General features: G+C 39.2%; 3 protein-coding genes across 3 annotated transcripts; 1 reads left to right on the forward strand and 2 right to left on the reverse strand.

The window, feature by feature from the left end:
- Positions 1-17: 17 nt before the first annotated feature.
- Positions 18-862, reverse strand: TpnC25D (Troponin C at 25D). Its single transcript, XM_068295595.1, has 3 exons — positions 718-862; positions 238-655; positions 18-170 (listed from the first exon to the last, which is right to left on the reverse strand). The coding sequence occupies exons 1-3, from the start codon at positions 718-720 to the stop codon at positions 142-144; spliced, it is 450 nt and encodes a 149-aa protein (XP_068151696.1). The 5' UTR covers positions 721-862; the 3' UTR covers positions 18-141.
- A 1714-nt stretch (positions 863-2576) lies between these two features.
- Positions 2577-5097, forward strand: LOC137581356 (TBC1 domain family member 19). The gene is made up of 7 exons (XM_068295582.1): positions 2577-3316; positions 3379-3565; positions 3630-3726; positions 3854-4103; positions 4167-4636; positions 4696-4777; positions 4840-5097. The coding sequence occupies exons 1-7, from the start codon at positions 3038-3040 to the stop codon at positions 5011-5013; spliced, it is 1539 nt and encodes a 512-aa protein (XP_068151683.1). The 5' UTR covers positions 2577-3037; the 3' UTR covers positions 5014-5097.
- On the reverse strand, positions 5060-7043 carry LOC137581360 (probable cytochrome P450 28d1). Its single transcript, XM_068295589.1, has 6 exons — positions 6838-7043; positions 6638-6776; positions 6464-6571; positions 5767-6397; positions 5449-5709; positions 5060-5379 (listed from the first exon to the last, which is right to left on the reverse strand). Exons 1-6 carry the CDS (start codon positions 7029-7031, stop codon positions 5213-5215), a joined length of 1500 nt encoding a protein of 499 aa, XP_068151690.1. The 5' UTR covers positions 7032-7043; the 3' UTR covers positions 5060-5212.
- Between the last annotated feature and the right edge of the window lie 3365 nt (positions 7044-10408).

Genomic DNA, 10408 nt, shown 5'->3' on the forward strand with positions numbered 1-10408 from the left:
TTATTTTGAAACTAAAGTTTGTATTAAAGCGTTTAGTTAATTTATTTAAAAATAATAATTATAAAAAAATAAGAATCGTATTATTAAACACCAAAAGCTTTTTATTTGTATCAGCAATAAGGATTTGCCTGTAACACTATTTTAATCTCCAGTCATCATTTCCATGAACTCTGTTGAACATATTATTATATATAGAGATTTTGTTCCATAGAATACGGTTGATTTCCATATATTTACCATCAAAGTCCACTGTGCCTGAGCCGTCGGTATCGATTTCCGCAATGATGCCATCCAAGTCACTCGATGACAGCTTATCGTCTAGTGCGGCCAAAATCTCCTTTAGCGTAGACGTGGTGATGTAACCATTTCCCTCGCGATCGTATAAACGAAATGCCTCCTTCAATTCCTTCTGAATGGCCTCGGCATCTTCCTCTTCGAGAAAATGGGCCGCTATGTTACAAAAGCCATCAAAGTTAACTTTACCAGTATCTTCTGGATCGTTTTCATCGATAAGATCTTGTAGTTCGCTCTCCTCAAACATTTGTCCCATGCTGTTCAAAATGGTCTTCAGGCGTAGAGTTTCGATAAATCCGGATTTTTGTGTATCGAACATTTGGAATGCTTTACGCATGATGTCCATTTTCTCATCGTCTTCCTAAAGTCAGTTAACTTGTTAAAAACTAATTTATTTTTTTCGTGTTGCACAATCAGTAGTACCATAGTGATGATGAATATGAATATATATAGCTATATATCTAGAAGTATGTAGGGGTTAGGAGACGGGGACTTCCAATAGCTCCGAGAATGCGTTCCAACTGCGTTGGCCTGCGGTCGAGCACTAAACCGATCGTCTGGCCAAGATCATTATTTATAAACAACAAAATCCGCTTAGTGGACGCGTATAGTACTACTGAGCAGAAATGGTTATTGTGTTGATGCTTCCTCCTTCTCCGCAATGTCTCTGTGTGTGTATTGGAATGCGGCGGATGAGATGATTTTGGCCAGACGCAAGAAAAATCAGATCAAAGTGTGTTACAGGTGCAGGTGGGCAAGGGCGAGCAGTTCGATATATGTAGATAAAGAGGTGGTCAGTGAATAGATGTCTAAGGTCGGCGACGTCATCTCCTCCATCAATTTTATCTTCATCTACGTTGTCTACGCGCACGCCATAATTATGCAAAGAGCAGTACTTTCTGGCCATACATATAATGAGCGACGAACGTGTGCACAGGCGTAGTCAGTACCTTTTATTCTTGTTTTCTTTGCAAATTGGAAAAGATTTCACGTTGTCAACAGAAATTATCAAAAAATATTACTTATTTAACTGGATGATAGCCTAAACTATACATTTAATGCGAGTAAACAGATGATCGAATTCACTTGGCTTGTTGTACAGTTCATTGTTACCCCATCACTACGTCCATGAAGTGAGAGCCTCCACCCTCGCACACATAATATGGTGCTCTGTAGTTTTTCTTGTCCGGATTCCGTCGGTCACTCAGTCAGTCACTAAAAATCGACTATAAACGTCTTCACAATCAGTCACAAAATCAGCGCGAATTTCTCACGGTAATTGTATTTTTAGTACTTTATAGCAATTTTTGTCCAAATGATCATATCCACTCATACATAGATGTATAGGTATATGAGAGGCGGCCAGATGCCCATCCCGATGCTATTGCTGCTGTTCTTTCTGCGGTTCACCTCCTCCTCTTTGGCCGAAACAAAAATGTTGATGTGGTTTTATATTTTTTTTCGGCAGCTTTAAAACAAACAAACAAGGCACTTCAGTCTGGCAAATGGACATCAGAAAGGTGGGACAGGTTGTGGTTGGGTGGAGTGGTTTGAATGTGTGTAACCTTCCTTTAGTTTGGCGGAATTCAGTGTGTTTGTTTTTTGGCAATAAGCAACTTCTGATGGCCATTTGATTTTTATTATTTATGACAAAACGTAAAACACTTTTTGGTTTTTGGGTATGCCAGAGTGAGAGAATAGATTGAAATGGGAAAAGGGGTAGAAAGATGGAAGGGAAGACACTTCTACTCGATTGTCTCTAGCATATTTCAATAGAGCTATGCACAATTTTTGTTTGTGTCCACATAAATAGCCACAAGTGGCGACCACAGGCGTGGCATAAGTTCTAATTTGGTTGCTGACAGTTTGGTGGCATAAAATTTAAGGCAAGATTTACGTCGTAATTACCAAAACAAATTGTATTTCAACAGGAGCGGAGGAGTTGATATGTGGCACAAGCCCTAGACTAATTGAAAGAAAATTCCGAAAAAGTAGTGTATAAAAAACATCATTAAATATCATTGCATGTTGTAAGGGGTCAAATTTAACTAGGCCGTTTAGTCTATATATACATACATAGATATATTGTTATTATTGAGACAAATATCTTTAGTATATCTATACATAAAGTAGCAGTTAATAAAATGGAGGTAGAACTTTAAATACTTAGAGAACTTTTAAAGATATATCTGTTTGTTACTTATGTCCAAAAATTGTTTCAACATGTCGTATAAGTATTGTTTGCATGACACCTGACAAAATTAAAAACAAAGCAGCATGAGCATCTGACGCAATAAGAAAATCGCCCAAGTAGAAAAACAATTTCATGCGTCTTTAGTTGTTCATGAGAACATGACACATAACACACAATGGAATTTTCATTAGCTAGATACATACATACATACATATGTATATGCGTCCATCGGTTGCCAGCGACGACAGCAAAAACAAAAATGCAGGGGGCGGAGAACGAGTCCTTTGAGCCAAACAAGTGGTTGCATTCCGTAACTAAGAAGCGCCTGGTTTTCGTGAATTTAGATGCACATATCAAATCGAAAAACCGAAATCAAAGCAAGCTACCCAAGTTTGATCGATAAAAAGTCAAACGAATCGTTCATGTACCTAACAAAAGAGCGCTTACCTTTTTTGTTTTGGCTATCAAAGTGCAGAAAGGAAAAACTGAAATTTGACAAGTTGAAGTAGAAACGACCCAGCCGACTGAGTGGTCGGTGTATGGTGCAACATGGAGGAGCTTCAAGATGCCAGTATTCACCACATGACAGCCAAGGTGATTTCGGCAATTAAAAATACTAAATGTTATGAGCCCATCTACAAGGAACTACAGAAATTGGTATGCAGTCCAAGCGTGGATACAAACGATATGCGCAACACCTTGGAGGATGCCATTAAAGGAGCTGGCCTGGAAACAGAAATACGTAACGTAATCTATAATCTGGTGCGGAGCCGCATCAGCAAAACAGAACTGAATGACAAATCGTTACCAACTTCTAAGCAATCATCGGTAAGTTGTCCATTACCAATCATGTGTATCACACCCAAACTAATTCAGATCTTATTGTTTAGAAAACCACAGTCAGTGATCCACTGGGTTATTTGAAAAGAGCTGGCGTTCTGTGGGATAGACGCGTAAGGAAAAGCCTCAATGCCATGTGCGCAGAATTAAAAGTTCCACTTCATGGCCAACCGCGCATTAGTACCGATCGTGAGGATTTTGTGGCCAAATGGAATGAACTAAGCAATTACAACATGGGTCAGTCTGTCGTAAAGTTTATCAAATTTTATGGTACAAGAAACTTAATTGCAAACTATTGTAGATTTGGCAAACTATCGTCCAGTGTATGCACCTAAGGATCTTCTAGAAGTCTTGCTTTCTCTCAAAGGACCCGCCAAAACAACAACCGAGAATACGGAGTAAGTAAACTTATTAAATGTCGTTTCATAAAAACGAGCATTTCCTCGACAAAAGTATCATGTTTCCTTCCTTTCTCTTTCATATATTTTAAACGAATGTTGCCAATATCTTTTCGTTTATTTTTAGCCAAATTCCCCAATGGGAATTCTCTCACATAGCGTTGCCGGTGAAGAATCTTTTCGAGCTGCGGTCACATTATGCCGATCTCTTGCGGAGCGATAATTATTCGGCCATGGATACAACCACTCAATGCCAACGCATCTTGGAGGGAAGGCATGCGCCCATGTGTCAGCACTTCCTGAAAAAGGGATGCACACCAGCACCATATCGTGGAGCCCTATGGGCTTCCGTTTTGGATAGCAAACTCCACGATTATGTAAGTGAAACAGAGCTTTTAAATTATGGGATTCATCTGATATTCCATTGATTTTTCCTACAGGACATAGACTATTGGCAAAAGCTGAGAAATAGTGTATGGACCACCGATCACATAGTCGATAAGCTAGTTTTCAAGGATATTCAGTTGACTGCCTCGAATGATGATCAGTACTTCGTATTCGAGGATGTTCTCTATCAGGTCCTGTTGTGTTTCTCCCGCGACACGGACATTGGCAACTGTGTGGAATATGAAACATTTCCAGTAAAGGGTAAGACATACGAGGGTCCCCCTTCTGGTGTGGTGCCTTTCCATGGCATCTGTATGTTTGCTGCCCCGTTTTGCTATCTGTACGACTCGCCAGTAAATCTCTATTACACATTCCGAGCCTTCTATGTTCGCTATTGCCACCGATTGACCACCATCAATACGCATCCCCAAGGCATTGTGAGCCTTTGTTTGTTGTTCGAGAAGCTACTACAGACCTATGAGCCGCAATTGTGGTCCCATTTTCGAGAGCTGCAGATACAACCGTGAGTCCTCTAAGTCTTGTTTAATGCCCCTGAGTAATATGTCCTTGGAATCCACACAGATTGCGCGTAGTTTTCAAATGGCTTATGAGAGCATTTTCTGGACACTTGCCACCAGATCAACTGCTAGTACTCTGGGATTTGGTAAGTTAACTATTAATTTATACAAATTTATATCATAACTTTATTTTATCTCCTCGTGACAGATACTCGGGTTCGATAGCCTAGAGATTTTACCCCTGTTTGCCATCATTATACTAAGTTTCCGTAAGGAGAGTATCATGCAAGTGGCTTCCCTGGACAGCATTGAAGCAATTTTGGCTGATTTATCTTCGATTAAGGTGTTGCCTTTGGTTCAACTGGCCCTGAGTCGCGACTAAAAACAAAATATTTATCCGAAGCGTACCAAATAAGCAAAATTTGTAGTTTACTGAATAATAAAAACATTTTAAGAAACATGAAAATTGATTGTGTCATTACAAATGGATATTGAATATTGGAAAGCATATCGAAATTACATAGATATTGCCGATTGCGAAGCTTACAATTTCAATTTAGAATAGTTATATTATATTGTAGTTATTGTATTGTTTCGAAATTTAACCATATTCCATTTTTCAATGAGGCCATAAAGTATGTATCGTCTAACACATTATCCTTGCGGGTCTTTGGGTTGATTTTTATGTTGAAATTCTGTAAAATTTCGACCAAAGCTGCCTTCATTTGTGTTAAAGCAAAACGCATTCCTGTTAAGTCAAAACCAAATAAACATTCAATTTAATAATAGAACTGTGAGTTGCGTTTCATTTCCTTACCTGGACAAATTCTTGGCCCGTCACAGAAGACCCCTTGATCTCTGTACTTTCGCACACCCCCATTGATCTCTAGAAAACGCTCGGGCAGGAATTCTTCAGGCTCATCATAGTATTGTGGATCAAGGTGGAATGAACGGACGGGAACAATGACAACATCACCAGGTTTCACACTCACCCGAACACCATTCTTATTAACAAACTCATAGGTTTCGGTTACTATCTTACGACCAGACAGAAGTGGTGGAAACAGACGAAGTGTTTCTAAAGACAAAAGAGTTTACTATTTACTCTAATGGGCGATTTCACATGTCAACCCACCATTTATACAGGCATCTAGAAAAGGCAGCTCACTAAGTTGTTCAAACGTCAGTTTACTCTTGCCGATTTCCTCTCTTAATTTCCGTTGTTCCTCAGGATTACGAGCTAATAGCAATAATGTATGAGCCAGTACCAATGCGGTGGTCTCAAAACCATCAGTAAGAAAACTCATGGTATGCGAAGTCAACTCCGGAGTGTTTAGACCCTTTTTATCCTGTAAATGCAACATGTAGTTGAGAAAATCAGTACGATTCTGAAGCTTTGGATCTTGACGACGCAAAGTAATGCATTTGTGCATTAGATCGAAAAAGAATTCTTCCACATCCTTGGCGAAAAGTCCAATAGTGTAAAACTTTCTTATCGGTGGCCAAATATTGGCAATCATCGTAAAGAATATAAAACCGAAAGATTGCTCAAAGACGCGCTTAATCATGCCCACCAATGGTGTGGGATTATTAGTGAAACTTTTGGCACTAATGCCTAGGACACAATCGGCAACGACTTCGGTAGTATAACAGAGACAAAGATCCTTGGCATTTAGGCCTTCCGATGAAGCAATGAGTTGTTGCCCCTTGATGTAGTCAACGAACTGGCGACACACGCTTTGAGTCACAGGATAGACGGCACTGACCTGAACAGAGATCTCAATTAGATTAGAGAAAGTAATTACGTGTAATGTAAATATATAATATCTTACACGGTTGGCAGTCAAGCCAGGCGTTATTTCGGCTCGCCTCTCCTTCCAAGCGTTACCTGTTAATATAAACGGATTGTTTGCCAAAATTCTGTCTACCTTTTGGCTGACCTAATTTTGATTGATTTAAAATATTTGGTAATATGAATGCTAAAGATGTATGATATAGTTACGCACAAACTTTGCAAATTCATTATCGTGAAAGCTACTAAAATCCGAGACGAATATTTTATGAGCATATTCCGGGCTAAGAACGAGCAACTGCGGCAAACGAGTATTAATGACACCAACAAAGTTCTCAGTGCCCTTGTATTTTCTAAAGCATTTAAAACCAAAAGTAAAGCAATTGTAAGGACATTCAGATTACAAGCACTTACTGATAGATATCTTCAATGTCGTACATAACATTTCTTTTCTGCGTAAACATGCTGGGAAAACTTCCCCCTAGGGGCCACGACTTTGCGGTTTTAATGCCGCGATTAGACCAGTAATTGAAATTCCAGATTAGAAATACATATATCAGGGCCACAATGGCAGCCAGTAGGAACAAGGTTACACAGATTGCACCCATTTTCTAAAGTTCCGCTCACTGCTGCGAACAAAATCAAACTAAACTGGAACCGCATACAGAAGCTGTATTAATTTACAAACCGCACCGATATCAATTGAGCTTAATGAGAAGCAACTGCTGGGAATAAATTTATAAAGTGACCACCAACTGAATTTCATTATTCTTATCAAGACGACATAGATTGGCATTGCCACGTCCTGGAATGTCCTTCGGGTAGCAGAGAAAAAGGAAATTTTCAGAAAATTGCATGTCTTGCATCCTTAGATGACCCCAAGTTTTTTTAATGCCAATCGATAGAGGTCATCAAGGACATCCTAGGAAACCATGTCGTTTTGTCCTGCGGCAGGATTTGTAGATTCTAGAGCTAAAAAACGAAAAAAAACAATTTTCTCGAAGCCATATCTCAGCAGGACATTGATCGATTTCCGCAGCACATCCTTTTTAGAGCCTCCGGGATGTAAACTATCGATCTGCATCCAAGGATTTTCAATATCCTTCCAAAAATTTTGCTTGAATTTTTGTAAGGGGGGAGAGTCAGAAAAATGGCAAAAAATCGCAAAAATACAAGAAAAATCCTTATTACTCAGCCATTTTAAGGGCGATCAGGATGTCCTTTGGTCAGATGATAGTCCTTAATGAACTGCTTCGACTGACACTAACAGATCCTGAAATGTCCTTCGGGTAGCTTAGATAAAATAACTTTTTTGTATAAAGAAAAATGGCGAATATCTCGCGAGTCCTTTGAAGGATCAGGACGAATCTGATGTCAAAAGATTCGTATCATCAAGGACTATAGGTGGTGCAAAGGACACGGCGATAGTCCTGCGGGGAGCGGAGATATCAAGGATTTTGTGGTTTTCTGCAGGTTTTTTGATCTTTTGAATCAATTTGGGACTTGGAAAAATTTACATTAAATTTGGACTTGGAAAAAATACAAGTACAATAAACAAAAAAGTGCTAATAACTCAGTCGTTTAAAGGATAATTTTAATATCCTGTGGCATGATGGAATTGTCATTGCGCATCTATTGGCATTGCCACGTCCTGGAATGTCCTTCGGGTAGCCGAGAAAAAGGAACTTTTCAGAAAATTGCATGTCTTGCATCCTTAGATGACCCCAAGTTTTTTTAATGCCAATCGATAGAGGTCATCAAGGACATCCTAGGAAACCATGTCGTTTTGTCCTGCGGCAGGATTTGTAGATTCTAGAGCTAAAAAACGAAAAAAGGACAATTTTCTCGAAGCCATATCTCAGCAGGACATTGATCGATTTCCGCAGCACATCCTTTTTTAGAGCCTCCGGGATGTAAACTATCGATCTGCATCCAAGGATTTTCAATATCCTTCCAAAAATTTTGCTTGAATTTTTGTAAGGGGGAGAGTCAGAAAAATGGCAAAAAACGCAAAAATACAAGAAATATCCTTATTACTCAGCCATTTTAAGGACGATCAGGATGTCCTTTGGTCAGATGATAGTCCTTAATGAACTGCTTCGACTGACACTAACAGATCCTGAAATGTCCTTCGGGTAGCTTAGATAAAAGAACTTTTTTGTATAAAGAAAAATGGCGAATATCTCGCGAGTCCTTTGAAGGATCAGGACGAATCTGATGTCAAAAGATTTGTATCATCAAGGACTACAGGTGGTGCAAAGGACACGGCGATAGTCCTGAGGGGAGCGGAGATATCAAGGATTTTGTGGTTTTCTGCAGGTTTTTTGATCTTTTGAATCAATTTGGGACTTGGAAAAATTTACATTAAATTTGGACTTGGAAAAATTACAAGTACAAAAAACAAAAAAGTGCTAATAACTCAGTCGTTTATAGGATAATTTTAATATCCTGTGGCATGATGGAAGTCCTTGTCATTGCGCATCTATTGGCATTGCCACGTCCTGGAATGTCCTTCGGGTAGCCGAGAAAAATGAAATTTTCAGAAAATTGCATGTCCTGCATCCTTAGATGACCCCAAGTTTTTTTAAAGCCAATCGATAGAGGTCATCAAGGACATCCTAAGAGACCATGTCGTTTTGTCCTGCGGCAGGATTTGTAGATTCTAGAGCTAAAAAACGAAAATAGGATAATTTTCTCGAAGCTATATCTCAGCAGGACATTGATCGATTTCCGCAGCACATCCTTTTTGAGAGCCTCCAAGATGTAAACTATCGATCTGCATCCAAGGATTTTCAATATCCTTCCAAAAATTTTGCTTGAATTTTTGTAAGGGGGAGAGTCAGAAAAATGGCAAAAAATCGCAAAAATACAAGAAATATCCTTATTACTCAGCCATTTTAAGGACGATCAGGATGTCCTTTGGTCAGATGATAGTCCTTAATGAACTGCTTCGACTGACACTAACAGATCCTGAAATGTCCTTCGGGTAGCTTAGATAAAATAACTTTTTTGTATAAAGAAAAATGGCGAATATCTCGCGAGACCTTTGAAGGATCAGGACGAATCTGATGTCAAAAGATTCGTATCATCAAGGACTATAGGTGGTGCAAAGGACACGGCGATAGTCCTGCGGGGAGCGGAGATATCAAGGATTTTGTGGTTTTCTGCAGGTTTTTTGATCTTTTGAATCAATTTGGGACTTGGAAAAATTTACATTAAATTTGGACTTGGAAAAAATACAAGTCCAAAAAACAAAAAAGTGCTAATAACTCAGTCGTTTAAAGGATAATTTTAATATCCTGTGGCATGATGGAAGTATTTGTCATTGCGCATCTATTGGCATTGCCACGTCCTGGAATGTCCTTCGGGTAGCCGAGAAAAAGGAACTTTTCAGAAAATTGCATGTCTTGCATCCTTAGATGACCCCAAGTTTTTTTAATGCCAATCGATAGAGGTCATCAAGGACATCCTAGGAAACCATGTCGTTTTGTCCTGCGGCAGGATTTGTAGATTCTAGAGCTAAAAAACGAAAATAGGATAATTTTCTCGAAGCTATATCTCAGCAGGACATTGATCGATTTTCGCAGCACATCCTTTTTTAGAGCCTCCAAGATGTAAACTATCGATCTGCATCCAAGGATTTTCAATATCCTTCCAAAAATTTTGCTCGAATTTTTGTAAGGGGGAGAGTCAGAAAAATGGCAAAAAATCGCAAAAATACAAGAAATATCCTTATTACTCAGCCATTTTAAGGACGATCAGGATGTCCTTTGGTCAGATGATAGTCCTTAATGAACTGCTTCGACTGACACTAACAGATCCTGAAATGTCCTTCGGGTAGCTTAGATAAAATAACTTTTTTGTATAAAGAAAAATGGCGAATATCTCGCGAGACCTTTGAAGGATCAGGACGAATCTGATGTCAAAAGATTCGTATCATCAAGGACTATAGGTGGTGCAAAGGACACGGCGATAGTCCTGCGGG

Source organism: Drosophila tropicalis, unplaced genomic scaffold (assembly GCF_018151085.1).
Source record: "Drosophila tropicalis isolate 14030-0801.00 unplaced genomic scaffold, ASM1815108v1 contig_845, whole genome shotgun sequence".
Lineage (NCBI taxonomy): Eukaryota > Metazoa > Arthropoda > Insecta > Diptera > Drosophilidae > Drosophila > Drosophila tropicalis.

Coding starts and splice junctions, on each gene's coding strand:
- TpnC25D (XM_068295595.1), bottom strand. Junction 171..237: donor AGGCACAGTGGACTTTGATG/GTAAATATATGG, acceptor TATGTTCAACAG/AGTTCATGGAAATGATGACT.
- LOC137581356 (XM_068295582.1), top strand. CDS start 3,038: ATGGAGGAGCTTCAAGATGCCAGTATTCACCACATGACAGCCAAGGTG. Junction 3,566..3,629: donor ACTAAGCAATTACAACATGG/GTCAGTCTGTCG, acceptor AAACTATTGTAG/ATTTGGCAAACTATCGTCCA. Junction 4,778..4,839: donor TGCTAGTACTCTGGGATTTG/GTAAGTTAACTA, acceptor TCCTCGTGACAG/ATACTCGGGTTCGATAGCCT.
- LOC137581360 (XM_068295589.1), bottom strand. CDS start 7,031: ATGGGTGCAATCTGTGTAACCTTGTTCCTACTGGCTGCCATTGTGGCC. Junction 6,398..6,463: donor CTGGCTTGACTGCCAACCGT/GTAAGATATTAT, acceptor ATCTCTGTTCAG/GTCAGTGCCGTCTATCCTGT. Junction 5,380..5,448: donor CGGGCCAAGAATTTGTCCAG/GTAAGGAAATGA, acceptor TTGACTTAACAG/GAATGCGTTTTGCTTTAACA.